The sequence below is a fragment of the Protomyctophum parallelum genome (genome assembly GCF_964188405.1).
Source record: "Protomyctophum parallelum genome assembly, chromosome: 4".
NCBI classification, from domain to species: Eukaryota; Metazoa; Chordata; class Actinopteri; order Myctophiformes; family Myctophidae; genus Protomyctophum; species Protomyctophum parallelum.
Window position 1 is genome coordinate 10,158,430 of NC_139700.1, and position 16,367 is coordinate 10,174,796.

At 42.8% G+C, this 16,367-nt stretch overlaps 1 protein-coding gene across 1 annotated transcript in view; it reads right to left on the reverse strand.

Moving 5' to 3' along the window:
- kitlga (kit ligand a) overlaps positions 1-16,367 on the reverse strand; it is a 51,493-nt gene that overhangs the window by 13,299 nt on the left and 21,827 nt on the right. The window contains exon 2 of the mRNA XM_083763812.1: positions 2,547-2,657. Within this exon, the coding sequence (XP_083619938.1) occupies positions 2,547-2,657 (111 nt within the window). The remainder of the gene's footprint in view (positions 1-2,546; positions 2,658-16,367) is intronic.

The following is a 16,367-nucleotide window of genomic DNA, read 5'->3' on the forward strand; positions in this document are numbered from 1 at the left end:
CCTATGCCACCAAAATGTGGAACGTCCTACCAACAGTCATTAAGACATGCAAATTCCTTGACTCCTTCAAAACTGCTCTCAAAGGGCACCTACGGACGGCTGCAAATCAAAACTGGCCCCCGTAAAATCTGAATCCCCCACCCACACCTGTTCCCCCTCACTGTATATGTTTCTTTTCCCTTTTTACTTCCTATGATGATTTCCTTTTGACTATATATATTCGTACGTCTCTAAATGTTTTGATGAATTGAAAATGGTGGGCCCTATTGTAAACAAGTGTAATGCTTTATTTGTCGTCCACTCACTGTAAACAGTTTTTGTATTGAGTTGTACTTGAAATGTACTGGAATTCTGCAAACTGTTAATAAATCAATCAATCAATCAATCAATCAAACATGCAGTTGTTAAAAAGTTACACAGTGCTGCTTTTTAAAGAATTAAGAAAAGAAAATAGTCCTAAAGAAACTCATTATAAAAGAACATTTGAATACAATCAAAATGGGTTATTAATAAACTCAGCAACAAAAGTTCAGAAGCGTAACTTTGGTCCATTATTTCTCTATACCAATCCAGAATCTCATCCCGATATCTCGGGATGATTGCCTTCAATTATGACGGAATTATGAAGTTCTGTCTTGCTTGCGAGAGAGATACTGCCCCATACCAAGCTGTTGCGGTTGCGTTTGGATCTTCCACCCGCTACTGAGTTACTGCTACTGAGTGTAAAATTAATAAAGTGTCAAAATGGCCAATATGTGTAGTTTTTTTTTATACCTTATTACTGTGTGAGAGTGCAATCATCCAATCCAATAAGCAACTTAGAGCAAGGGTGAATACCAACCACTTTCCATTTTGCTAATCTTTAGGAGATGTTAGCCACATGTTTAGCTGTGTTGCTCATCCCATGAACACCCGATACCTCGTTGTAAAGGTGACTATCATCGATTAAAATGATACCAATGATACCATTGATGAAATACAAAACCAATTGGTATTATTCAAGTGGAGAAATTATGGACCAAAGTTAAGTTTAGTTAAGAGAACAGATCATAAGAATAAAAACATAATTATCTACAAATTATGAGAATAAAACAGAAATCGGGTTTGATTTAGGCAAGCTGTAGCAGACCTTTAATTTTGGGTCAGTGTGTTCCAGATATGTGGAGCATAAAAATCTATCTCTGCTTCTGCTGGTTTAGTTTTTAGTTTGACAGAAAGCAGGCCTGTCCTAGACCCAGACCACCAGGTAGGTCTGGATGGTTCGTAACTTACATCAAGATTTCAGAAACGTATCATTTCTGTCGTGGATTAATGTGTCATTTGATAATGAAGACAGGTGGTGTAGAAGAGTAGCGATTACAACACTGCGACAGTTATGGTTGCCAATTTATGCATCGTAACTCATTAATCTTTATGGTTATTGAATTCAGTCACGGTGAAATGGCCACCATTGACCTGGTTTGAAGTGTTGAACATTTATTCCATTCATTAATTAGAGTGATAGAGTAGAGAGAACACTCTATCACTGAAAGATGACAGGTTTGATCACTTCTGTATACAATATCTGTAGGAGCCATGAATTGGATTCTTGTAATATTTTGGTCAATGAAATGAAGGGGCTGTCACTGGTCTTAATATGATTGATTGACGGGCATAGGGGCGGACCTGGTTCACTCAAGAAGGTGGCCTGTTCACCTGGCTGACACACAGTGAGAGAGAGGGGGTGTGTGGGACGCCATACTTTTTGTTGAACGCTTTATTTTTCTTTACTTTATTTACGTTGATCGCTGTGATTACTTGGATTTATGTTTGAGCACTTTTTGAGTCATTCATATTACTTTAATAAACCCTTAAACGCATTGTTTTGGATCCAGCGAATTCCTTTTGTATGTGGAGCAGAGCGCGTCTGACAACCTGGCCCATCCCATCGCCTCTCAGCGACTTTAAGATTAGTTTCTCATGTAGTCGCTTTACAATATCTCTGCCACATTATTTTATTTTAGTAGGCTAACACTGTTACCTGCTCTCTCAAGATAAGTCACACTGGATCAGGACAACAGCTAAAAACGACATGGCTAATACATATAGATATAAATAAGAAAAAGGCTTAATTTAGTTAAAGATGGAGTGTCATAGTTTTGTACTTTTTCTGTTTTGTATGTGTCTATGACTAACATTACTCGAACACACCCCTGTGTGTGGTTATAATATCCCCCTTTGTATTTTTGGTTTCTTACCAAAAGCCTTTGAGTCAAAAGACCCAATCAAAATACACTGCTTTAGTGTCACATTAAGGTCAGCCCCTCCCCTAACCTAACCCCTCCCCCATTATCATACAACAGCGGTTGGCAGCGGCTTCAGTTCAGGTGGGTGGTGCAAAGTTGAAAACCAGGTATACTGGTGTAAAAACACAACTTTAACACTTTCTGTAAAACATTTTGGGGAAAACATCTTCCTATGATGATCTCTTTTTTTGGAGGGGAGGGGATCATGGTCCTCCGTCTTTAAACTCAAATCCTTCAGTGGTTTGTAGTGTTAAAGCTTACCAAAGGCCAGAGTCTTGAGATGTCATCTGTCACAGGGCTGACGACAAATTCACTGGAATGGACTCCAAGCGTGATGAACAGCAGCAAATGGACACAGACGCGTATCCAAATCTGAAAAGGGACAGCAGATGTTCAGACAAATACAGTATAGTCACGTATCTGTGAGCGGGAATATGCTACATGTAGCAGATGTTCAGACAAATACAGTATAGTCACGTATCTGGGAGCGGGAATACGCTACATGTAGCAGATGTTCAGACAAATACTGTATAGTCACGTATCTGGGAGGGGGAATACGCTACATGTACGGTACATGTAGCGTATGGCAGGGTATAGCCTTACGGATAATAAGACCAATCATTCATTGTCTTTATGTCCGCAAACACAATGTAATAAAGATAATAAAATGGAATAGATTTTCAAGGTGATATTTCAAAAGACTAAAGGAGCATGTATACATACTATACTATACAAACACACCGAAACACAGAGAAACAAGTGCATGTGACATCACTCCTCCTGGCTACCGTTGGATTTCCAGTGTGCCAGCCAGTGTGCAACCTGACATCTTTAAATGAAGCTTGTCTGGCTGTTCTAAAATCTAGACTCAAAGTGGCTGTGACTTTTCCATCTGGGCAGCCAGGCTCAGGAGATCAGGGCAGCAGAAGTCTTTTTTTTTTCAGTTATAAAACAATTTATAACTCTTAATATAAAAATAACACTGTCAGTTATGTAACATAAGAGGATTACATAGAATTTAATTGGATTAAATGAATTGATTTAGGCCAATTTACCTAACTTACTCCTGACTTAAAAAAAAACATTGCCTATTTTGGCCTAAGTCACACTCGTAAGACAGGCCATTTTACTAAAAGGGGCGGGGTCACCATGCTCCTTTTCAATTAGGCGATTTTACCAGTGAGGGTGGCCAGTGAGGAGCTGACTTAGGCCAAAAGGTCATTTTCCTCACAAAATTACTTAGGCCATTAGTTTAAGAAGGTGACGATTTGGTATTCCCTTCCTTGACAAGACACATGCTTTTAAATCCAATTAATCATTAACCTCTGGCTCATCTGCAGCAATTACACGCGATAAAATCTGGAGTGTTAGTTTATCCGCAGGATATTTTATATGAATCCCATGCCTGTGTGTCCGACTCCCGCGCACGTGCCAGAAGATCACCGTCATGTGCACTTTTGTGTCGGAAAAGCTCTGGACGCTCTGATATGTCCCCCAATAGGACAATATGATAATGGTAAACTAGGATGACTAGGTTCACTTAACATATCATGAGCTTTCATTAGTTTTCATGAGTTTCACCTGACAAAAATGGATGACATTCTGGATGTTGCTGTTCAGACTGATACTAAAAAGTGCTTTAATTGATCAAAATGAACCACATGAACCCTAATACATGAACCAAAACTACAAATATTGCGCATGGATGCACCTGGGACGTATCCTCAGTGATGTATCCCAAGGTCATCGGGGGTTTCGGGTCTCTCAAACATCGATACCCCTCACTCAGGTCACGTGACCCAGCCGGGGTCAAGTCCCGACTTACGTCCCAGTAGCTACCCTCGATCAGTCCCATTAGGGTAAGACCAAGGCCACACAATCCGTTGCTCCGGGTCTACTCTACCCAGCACCAGGCACTTCATTCAGGAGTGGTGGATTATAATGGCCCTCCTAAAGGCCTCACCAAGGGTTTTTGGGCTTCCTCCTCACGGAGGATACAGGCTGGGGCGCTAACCCATACTGCTCACGGCTGTCAACCGTCTCTCTGGGTGTCACCAGACTACACCTGGTTGTCACATAGTCTATTCCTATAAGTCACTATAAATAGAATAACTATAACTAAAAAGCACAGCATTATAGGATCATGATATGCTTCTCTCCAGTAGGCAGCCATACCCCTGGGCCCTGTCTGCAGTATTCAAGTCTGAGCATGTTATGCAACTGCACCTCTCTCAGTATGGGATTAGCGGCATCATAGATCCCCACTCAAAAACAATAACAATACTGAGAGTAAACTGCCAACGTAATGAACTGAAGAAGAACAGCTCAAGAGGGGATTAAGGGGAAAGGTTCGGTGCCAGGGAGAAAAACATCGTACACAAGGCTGTCTGGAAGAAGCTGGCAACCCAGTGCAGTTGTCAGACTATATATTCAGAAGGGGTTTACTGGACAGTGGACACACAGGATTTATTTCATCAATATGTTTGTTTCTTAGTGATGCAATAAGCACAAAATCACTTTGGTACTTGGGTTACTGACACAGACAACTACACATCCCTACGCTACTTTTCGCCATAGAACAGCTTCACAGAAACAGTTGCAGGGATGACTGCCTTGCTCAAGGACATGTCAAACCCTGGTGGTCATGGGTGTCACAATCCGTGGTCCCTAGTGGTCCTTGTTCCTAGTTTTGGTTAATGTTTTCTGTTGTGTGCTTTTATTTTGTAGTATTGTTTCCTGTATGCCTTGTTACTGTTTTCCTGCCTTGTCTCACCACCTGTGTTTATCAGTTTGCTCCACCTGTGTCCTGTTAGTCTCTTAGCCAATCCCTGTCTTGATTTTAAGTTATGTTCACCTGTGCCCTGTTATCCCTGTGTGTATTTATACTCCCCTGTTTTTTGAGTGGTGCAACCACTCCAAGGAACAGCTTTGTCCGTGTTCACCTATGTATGTGACGTTCACCTATGTATTCACCTATGTATGTGACGTTCACCTATGAGCATCATATAATGAGTACCAGTAGGGGCGCTGTTGTCTGCTAATAAGAGAGAGAGAGAGAGAGAGAGAGAGAGAGAGAGAGAGAGAGATTTTTTCAGTTCCTTGTGAGATCTTTGTTGAAATGTTCCAGTCTCTGTTAATACCAGGGGGGCAGTCAGACAGATATTTTGTGAAGCCACAAGGAAATCGGGATTTCCTGAAAGTTCATATAATGGCCTGTTGTGGCGCTGTCATTGGGCCCAAAAAAACCCATAGCCCCATAGAAGTCCATGTATTTGGGCCCAACTTCACCTAGACTGTATTACCTTAATAAACATGGTCATGAATACTTTCTGCTTCCAGTCACTAGTTTAAAGTCTCATTTCTAATGTCATAATATTATTTTTGGAAAATGATGGTCCCATTTATAAAACAAATGACCATAAAGTCGCACATGTTCTGAGGGGCGTGGCTACCGTTACAGTCTATGATCGGGATTCCCCACCCACTCGAGTCAAAATAAAAACCAACTAAGAAGAAGGGGGGAAGTCCCGCCTCGTTGTCTGGGCCAGCCAATGGGCCAGCTGGGCCCAAACGGATCTAGAAAGATGGCGACTTACAATTCAAGGACTGACAGGCTTCATTTTACGTTCATGTTAGACCCGGGGAACGCTTTGTACATATTTTTTACAGTCTATGGTTAATACAATGTTTGCATTTGAACTCTTCGGCCTCTCTGTCCTGCATTTGGGTCCTTATACCCCCCTTGGCTCACCGTGACAATGGGGAAGAGTTACCTAGTTGTCTACCCACGTTTTGAGGCTTTAACTTGGCAAGCTTCCATTCACCTCTAATGTCTCTCGTATCACTTTTCACCACACACGGAAGAGAAGAGGACAATAATCCATCAGAAGCAGGATACTGCGTCGATCAAAGTAAAAACCCGAGGGCCTAATTCAATTCTGTGTCACTTCTCTAGCTTATGAAAACAAATCAAACCTTCAGCCACTTGAACCCTAGTGGACCCATTAATAATAATGATTATAGGTGGAAAAAAACAGACAAACAGGGAACATAGCATGCTGGATAATACATACCAAATAGTGGTATGTTGATGCACATTGCTGGATAATAAACAACGGTTAATAAACAATCAAATCCATTGAGGGGTACTTTAATGTGCGGTTGCTGCTCACGTACAATATCCAGTTCAAAATACACAGTTGAATGCATAGGACTAAAACTTATGTAGCTTAGATTGCATTTTATGTAGATATAGCACTCTTTATTACACAGCTTGGTTGAATGCTTGATTCTGATTGGACAATCGCTGAATTGAGCGGGGTGTTATTTCTTGATAATGACTGAAACGGACCGATGGCTAATCAACGCCAGCTTTGATCAAAGCCTGCCTCAGAGCACTCGGCTCATATCAATCCGCACTTCCGCATCAGCGACGTAAAAGTGTGCCGGCCCGGTACAACTTTTAAAAGGAACTACTTTCTTGAGCGGAATACCCGCGTGGACATATTTTGTATGCTAAATAAGCCTAAATAAATGTTACTTATAGCCATTTTGTGGAAACTGTCAATTTATTATTTTATGTAAGTAGCCGTGTAATCGGTCGGATAATGTCTGGCTAGCTGGTCATTGTTGGGAGATAATTCACCGACCAGGGTGATTATCCAACGATGCGAAGCGGAGGTGGTTAACCCATTTTGACCTGAGATCAGATTCTAAAAATGTCTTCTACATCCTGACAGTTTTCTGAAAAAGCTGTTTCTATGTCAGTCGTTCTTCGACTTTTTCAAAAATAGCAGACCTACAAGCTCGTAGCACGCTACTCGTGGCGCGCTATGAGCTTGTAGATCTGCTATTTTTCAATAGCTAAAGCATAACATAATGCTAACACCAAAAGGGGTTCCCGCCCAAAATGGGTTTTAATATCCCTTTTATATCCCTTACATAGTGCATGGGTTCCCAAACTAATGCTGCCATTGACTCGCGACTCCAACCTAACCCCCGGAGGTAATTTTATGCACATACACGTGGTGCACGTTTGGTGCGCATTTGTCCGCACATGTAATGTATTAAGCCCAGGGCTATAGAGGTTTTGTAACAATCATGGTTCAAATGTACTTCTATGTATTTGATGTATTACCGTGTGTGTGTGTTGTAAATCGCTCTGGATTAAGAGCGCCTGCTGTATAGTATTTAGGAGACAGGATGAAAGGCAGCCTCACTCCTAACTTGGTCTGTCTCTGGGGACAGAGACAATCTGCTTCCCAGAACGTTAAATCTAACTAGTAACCTTGTTATGTGACACTTTGCTTTCCTGTTTTTTTTGTTTACAACTCTAGAAAGGGTGGGGGTTAGTTAAGTTTCACTTAACACAAGCTCCCGAACCAATTAACTCTTGGGTAAAGGGATGACCTACAATTATGCCCTGAAATTATAAAACAATGGCCCGCATGCAGAGAGAGTAGGATGTCGCTATGTTGAAAAGAATTACGCAAGTACTTCTAACGTCATTGGAGGTTAGAGTGCCAACCCTGGCAGACATGTCTGGGAAAATGCAAGGCATCCCATGTCTCATTAGCCACATGACGTTTTTGGCCAAATTAGATAAATGAAATGAATAACTATTTGGACTGAGCAAAAAAAATAATCTATTTTAGTGTGTCTCCAGTTAATTTGAAACATCGTCTCGTCATCGTCTCGTCTGTCATTGGCTGGTGTTGTTTGTGCCACCGCTTCTGCACACAAACACTATGCGTGCATGTAACGTTTAACAGAATGCTAATCATGAAGAAACCATCTGTGCACGGTTTCCTTGCTTGATATTTGTACAGTAAGTAAGCCTCGGGGGATTAAAGGATGTGATGTGAAAATAATTTACACTAATACTGTACACTGTGTGTACACTGTAAAGTGTAAACTGTCCAAACGCAACTCCTTACAACTACTTATCTCAACCATTTTCTCCAAATGAATGGCAGGCGCTCTGCAACGTTTGAGTCCACACAACGTTCTCATATACTGTAGCCTACTCTCATATAGAACGCTCATACCTCAAATTGTCCTGTCACAATTATTACTGTACATAACCTCCTAATGACAATTCTTTTAGATAATGGCTATTCTTTTTTGCATAATGCGTCAATCATTTCCATGTTCCGATACATTTTCAAACTTTTTTTCCAAAGTAGCATAATCGCAATTATTTGTGTGACAATTAATTCAATTTGTAATCGTGACAGCCCTATAACTGCCAACTGAGACTGTACTCTCATACAATATGCTCATACTGCAAACTCATACTGTATCATGATGTGATGCAACACAAATTCATTTGCACATATACCAATATCAATGGAAATAAGTTTCTGGCTTTTGATAATAACATATTTAATTTGTATTATTAATAAAGATGCCAATGTCAAAGTACTCATCATCATACTATTATGCTTATATAGCAGGGATCTTTAACAGGGGGTCCGGGACCGCTAGGGGGTCCTCAGAGAGAGTTACTACAGGACGGACAAATGAGAGGATTTTTTTAGTCTTTCTAAAACGGTTAGTCCCAATACTTGATTCTGATTGGCTCTTGGCACTTGCATGGAGGGCCCTGATTGGCATGACCAGTGTATGGAACTCCAATCTCCCCGACAAGTCAAACTCTGCTTCTTCTACGCAACAGTGGAGTCTGTTCTCCTATACGGCAGTGAATGCTGGTCCCTGAAGCCAACCCTGCAGAAGTCCCTTGACGGGTGCTATACACCAGAATGCTGCATGCAATACTTAACATCAGCAAGACTGTACTAACAAGTTACTAACAAGACTCTGTATGAGGGATTACCACCAAGGGTGAGCCAGAAAATAGCAGCCAGGAGAATGAGACTAGCAGGACACTGCCAAAGGCATCAAGAACTGCCAGCCAGCAAACTGGTGCTCTGGGAACCAACACACGGGCACCGATCACGAGGACGCCCCACGCTAACATACGTGGATGTACTCAAGAGCGATGCAGGAGCGCAAAGTACCAACGAACTGGCCGGATGTATGGAGAACCAGGATGACTGGAAACGACGATGTGGAAGTGCAAACGGGCGCTCAATGTTAAACTCCAGCTGCACAGGGTTTTCTCATCATAACTCCACGGGTCCGCCTGCACTCCCTCCTCTTACCACTAGGGCCCAGTGCTTCTACGTTGGAGAGCCACACTGGGGGCTTGAGTAAATCTCACGATAATCCACACCTTCGATCACTTTATCATTCCCAGCTGCGTTGCATTGATCCCGCAGCTCTGTAGCTGAACTGGGGAAGGGGAGCACTTGATTGCTTTACAAACCCACGCTCATATGACTGTGAACGTGTGGCTCCGGGCGGCCTTGTAAAGACATTAAGCGCCTCCTATTCCCCCGTCACAGAGACTGGACGAGTAACAACAAGGAAGTGTGGGTCGCTCTGGTGGGCGCAAAGCGGCGCAAAGTGTAGCTACTTTTGTGAATTAGGAATAGTTTTATGAGGTTAATATTGCTATATAGTTTGTAACTGTTTTAGAAAAGCAATAAGCAACTAAAGGTCTCAGGTTACCGGGTATGTCTGAGAGGGTCGGGTCTCTCTACGCCTCTCAGCCATTATAAAATACCCGGTAACGCTGAGACCTCGTTCACACGTACCAAACAGCAATCAAGATAATGTTTGGTCGTTTTCTTGTTTTTTTAGGCCACCACAATGCTTTTCCAATGGGAGTCACATGGTTTGACCAAACATTTGTGTTTGATTGCTGATTTCTGGTGGTGTTCTGCCCCTCACCCTCCATCAAACATAAATGTTTGGTCAAACCATGTGACTTCCATTGGAAAAGCATTGTGGTGGCCTAAAAGAAAGAGAAAAAAAACGACCAAATATTTGCTTGATTGGTGTTTGATACGTGTGAATGAGGCCTGAGACCTCTTGCCTGAGACCTCTTGTGGCTTATTAAATGGTAAATGGTAAATGGTGCATTTATATAGCGCCTTTATCCAAGGCGCTTTACAGAGATTGTACATTACATTCACCCATTCACACACAAATTCATACACCGATGGCAGCGGAAACCATGCAAGGCACCAACTAGCACATCGGGAGCAATTAGGGGTTTAGTGTCTTGCTCAAGGACACTTCAACAGTAGCTCTGGGGGAGCCCGGGTTCGAACTGGCAACCTTACGGTTACCATCCAGCCACTCTACCCCTGAGCCACCGCCGCCCCTGGCTTATTGATATAGCATCCTGATTCTGAGGAGAACTTTCGGCAAAAGTAGCAGATCTAAAAGCTCACAACGCCGGCTATAGGTTAACCCATTCTGATCAAGGGTCAGAATGGGTTAATCAGACCAGTGTGTGTCCAGTGGAAAACCTCGTATGAATCTGATCTCAGGTCAGAATGGGTTAAATCTTGAAAATACAACATGAATCCAACACTATGAATTCTATGATCTGCCAATACAGATACAATACATATAACTATATAGTGGGGGTCCCTGTTTCAGCTAGGGTGTCGTTGGGTTGAAACACGTTGAAGACCCCTTACTGCTCTATACTGACAATTTACTCTCATAACGGTATGCTTAGATTGTACACAAAGGACTCCAGCCAGAAGTTTAGACATGTGTGCCTCTGCTATGCAAGCATCAACTGTGATAGGAAAATGACCCCAGTGGGGTAAAGGGGGTAAATCCGGAGTTGGAACCGGAGACCAATTGGGTCTCCATTGACCCGCTGAGCGCTGTTCAGAGGTGGACAGCGGGGCTCAAGAGTAACTACTTTTCATGTCTGTGGACGCTTCATGCTGAGCACAGAGCTGCTACATCCCTTAAATATACACAAAATTAAGTGTTTCCATAATGGTATTGATATGGTGTTGAGTGCTTCTCTCTCTCTCTCTCTCTCTCTCTCTCTCTCTCTCTCTCTGTCCCTCATAATTCACAGTTTTCCACGTGACATAGATTGTTACACAAACGGGGTCAACTTAGTGATATCCTCAGCAGGATGCGATGTCGGAGTGATACACGCCATATGCACTGCTGGTCTTCCATGAGACAGGTTCACTGCCCCCGGGGGCGCCCGGGGAAACCCTGAATGATTCAGAGGGCCATGACCTAGACAGGGGGCCAGAGATACCAGGCTATATAAATACTTGGCATCGGTTAAGTACGCCCGATGGCAAGAAAGTCGAAGAAACCCTTGCTTTCTCAAATGCATGCCTTCATCCTGATCAAAACGGTGGAAACAAATGCTTTATGGTGTCGTCCACTCACAGTTAACAGTTTTTGTATTGAGTTGTGCTTGAAATGTACTGTAATTCTGCAAACTGTTAATAAATACTTCAATCAATCAATCCAGTTCCTTGTGCCCATTCTGCCCAAATGTTGGCAATTTCAGAGTATTTTAGTGCACTGTGTAGCAATCTTTCTGCTCGCCGGCAGTAAAAATAAAACAATCACGCCCGTGTGAAGTAAGTGGTGCAACTCCGTGTGGGGGTCCCCGGGGTTTGGAGGGGGGGGGGGGGTTCCAGACCAACAGGAACGCACCCAGGGTGTCGGCCTGATTCTGGCGACCCGCATCCACAACAGTTGAGAAATGACAGTTACCGTGTGGGGGTCCCTGTACTGTACTGTACTGTACTGTACTGTACTGTACTGTACTGTACTGTACTGTACTGTACTGTACTGTACTGTACAGGCACACCCGAAATCACCATATATACAGTTAATATGTGTGTTTGTGTGTGTGTTAGGTTGCGCACAGGTGGTGAAAAACAACCATGCTGTTTTCGTGCTCAGACGCACCCAGCCAGCCACCCACCCACCCACCCACACACACACACACACACACACACACACACACACACACACACACAAAGTCACTTAAGGAAGTGGTTGCACCACTTAAAAAACAACTTGCAAAGATTATCGTTCCCATAACCTGAAGTGACGGCTGCAAGTATTTAACGCATTTAGACCTGAGGACAATCATACAAATGTCTTCTAAATTTTGACAGTTTCTACGTCAGTTGTTCTCAAACATTTTCATGTCAAGGACCCCCAAATATATGTAATTGGCTGCCAACCCCCATCTGAAAATATGTTGTTCCAGGGACACTAGAAATGTCAGGTCATATTATAACCTACTGTACGAGCCAAGTGGCTCACAGCCTGCTGTGAGACGATCCAAATGATATAAATGAAGTGATATAAAAGAAATATGGTTCACGGGTTGTCTGACTTACACAGTATAAACCAGTTTGACAGTTAGTCAGTGTTAGCCAAAAATAGCCGATCTCCAAGCTCACAACATGTCACAGTGCGAAATGTTGTGAGCTTGTAGATTGTCTATTTTCGGAGAGTGACACCTGCACACTTGTCTTTTAGTTCTACTGAATCTCTTCTGCACTAGTTCCTCACTAACATTTTAGTCTAGTTGCCATTTGTTGGCATCTTATCTGTAAATGCACCACGTCTCTGTCTGTCTGTCTGTCTGTCTGTCTGTCTGCCTGTCTGTCCGGCTGTAATGCACGTAACTCGAGAACTGTTTGCCCCACCGGTCGGACCCACGGTTGTCCAGAACCGCCACAAAAGGCCTCTGCCTGGGCTCTGGACAGGCCCCATATATGGAGCTGGCCTGTTCTGACACTCCATATTTGGGCATGCCTGACACAGAACTCCATATTATATATAGGAACGAACAAAGGGACACATGGGAGACAGATACAGAAATCTCCATATATTGACATGGGTACAACGGGCATAGCCGGGTGGGTCATGCATCTCCAACATCCAACGTTACAAGAACTCCATATATGGGCATAAAAGGGACACATAACATAATAACTGCAGGGTGGGGCATCGTTCCAATGTAGGCCAGTGCCCAATGGTCACCACTCTAGTATATATTATATTATTATAGTTTTAGTCATCATACTGTAGCTTAGTTCTTATTTAGTTTTCGTCTGTGAAAAAAGGTAGCCGCCGAACATTTTTCATCATAGTTTTAGGGCCGATTCATACTCCTATTTTACCGCTGTTTCGGCGCTGTAGTGCCGAAATGATTTCGGCTCTTCAGAAATTTTCAGTAGCACCGAAGAGCCGACTTTAGGACGGTACCCCCCCCCCCCCCCCCGAACCTAAAATGACGTCATTGTAGGCTCTACAGAGCTGAACCGACTTTTATTCGGCTCTAAAATAGGAGTATGAATCGGCCCTTAGTCGACATGGGTCATGGGTCATGGGTCGCAGCCGTCTGGACCAGAGGAAGTCATGGGGGTGTTTGTGGTGCCACCAAACTGTCAGATGTGAATGGAAAGCGCCTTTGCATATGTGCTCTCCTCTATGGACCACACCATGTGATTACAATTTGAGGTTGATTGGATGCTGTGTTCAGTGGTTAGGTTATGCTGTTCTTTGCTAAAAATAAGCCCCCCTCACACACATTTTGGAAGCTAATTACAGGCAAACAGTACATGCCATATCAAAAAACTCCCGAGATCATGTGTATAATTTGGTGAAGATTGATTTAAAAAAAAATGTTTAAGCGATAAACACTGACATTTGGGGTCAATCGGACAATGCATTCATGTGTTTGTTTGTTGTGCAACTCCCGCACTGGGCCGCACACTTTAGAAGACAATTTACACACACTCAGGCATGTGTGCACGCGTATACACGCACGCACCCACGCACGCACACGCACACACACAAAACCAGGAGAGACGTGACACTGATCCTATAACCCAGCATGACAGGCTGTTAAACGACTGAGAGGCCATTAGTAGGCCTAATGATCGAGTTGTATCATTTTTGTGTTTATGGTACAACAAAGGCTCAAATGAGTACTATAACAGTATGAGTTAAAAACAAAATGTGAAAATGCTTGTAGCTAGCTTGTACTGTATCGGCGAGGACTCAAAAAGAAACTACTGGTAGTCGGTCAAGAAAAAGTGCACCCCTATGTTTCAGTGGTGATAATATTTTCCACAATTTTCAAATAATCCCGGAATACAGTCTGGAGCACGGAAGTTCTGTTGATGATCAAGCGATACATCGGATGTGAACCCTCCTCCCAATTAACCTCAGTTTCTTCTTTACAGTCGTATCCTACTGTAAATCTAAATCATTTTAAAATATATTTTCGGAGGTGTACAGTTCCAGACTCTATATACGTAGCATTCAGAGATTGTGGAATAGTTGTCTGGCTATACGCGAGACTAAGGAGGCCTGCTGGCCTGTTACAGGGGCAGTCAGGGGTGACAGACCAGCAGCAAGAGATTCACTCCTATCCAAACACAATAATAATAAAGCGACAGGAAGGCTGGGGGTCATATCTCCTACTCTGTCTTTGTCCAATAACTCATCACACTAATGTAGGACAGATGCATGATAGATGTATGACCTCAATCTCGACTACTGCTGTATAGTCCAGATTGGATTTTGACCGTGATGTCAAAAGGTCAAAGAAAAAGGTCCAGAAACGTGATTGTGTAAACCACCCCGGTTGTATAAATTGTATCAACATACTCCGCCTTACAGATTGGACAAAATAACATTTATATTCTAAAAAGGTTACATAGCTTCAATACAACACATCACAATGCAACATATTACAGCTACACAACATATGCACATTATTGGGTCGGTATAGCCATCATTGTCCATCAAGTTTAGCCTTAATCTTGCTTCGCTCACGTTCTTAATTTATGCTGTCACACAGCTGTGTCATGCACTGAAAATAGCCGATCTACATGCTCCCTTGTCCATGATGCTTTTTTGAGCCTGTTATGTAGATAGTCTTGTTTCGTCTCGTTGTGAAATTTGTTCTGCAGCGCAGTCTAAAGATCTAAAGAATGCAACTTGATTAAAAACAGAACATGCAAGTGGCAGACCTATCTGTCATATCTGCTTCCCCCGGCAATCATTAAAGGACCACTTCACCACTTTTCAACCTATCTTCATATAATAGGTCCTCACTCAATAATCATGATAAAATGCCACCATTTATTTCTACTCAGTCTGTGTCTCATAGGAGGGCTGTGGGCAGTTTAGAAACCGTCTTCCAGTGACATCATCATTAGGCAGATTATTTTTTAAACAAGATTTGTTTTACAAAAATGTTTAGATTTTCATTATCGTGAGAACGATGGCTTCCATTTTCGCATTGCAACTTTTCAGGACTAGAAAGCCTGCAGTTTTTATTAGCTTGTATTCCCCATCGATGATGTCACGGGAAGACGGTTTCTGAACTGCCCACAGCCCTCCTATGAGACACAGACCGAGTAGCAAAGAATTGCGCCATTTGTTTCATGATTATTAGTGAGGACCTATTATATGAAGATTGGTTGAAAAGTGGTGAAGTGGTCCTTTAATGTTGAACCCTGATTTAAAGAATCAGCAAGGCAGGCAGCAGAACGTTTTCGCAATGCATTCTATTTTTAAATGCTTTAGCAGTCCAAAGAGGGACACACAGCTGTTTCAGTTTAAACTAAAGCTCCATTAGAAGACAATGCTGGTGTCACATCTGCATGCAGGCCACATTCTCCTTATGACCAACTTCAAACCAAAGATTTCCCCACACACTGTGGGTTTGCACAGGGTTGCTTGTTATTTTGCTGGGGCATCTCAAACACTGTACAGCTCACTAGTGTGTAAATCAATTTGCATTCTTTTCAGTATTAGGGAGGGGGAGGGGGGGGGGGTTGAGAGGGGGAGGGAGAGAGAAAGCGTGGGGAGGGAGGGAGTCAGAGGGAGAGAGAGCACCTATTTCATCCATGCAATAACTGGATTTGGCCGGGATGTGGGTGTTCAGGAAACTTGAACGCCCAGATCCTGTCAGCACAATTTCCCCAGCAGCATCATGCATGAGAGCATAACATAAGCAGAACACATGCACAACACAAGCATACAATGTGGCACTTTCATGCTTGTGTTCTCTATTAACTGGCTTATGGCCAGCCTAAACAGTGGATTGTGCCTTCTGCCTGCACTATTCATAAGTTGAATTCGTCCTTTTAATGCCAATAGAAAAATCCGTGATATACACACAATATCTCATTCTGAAACGGCAATCCT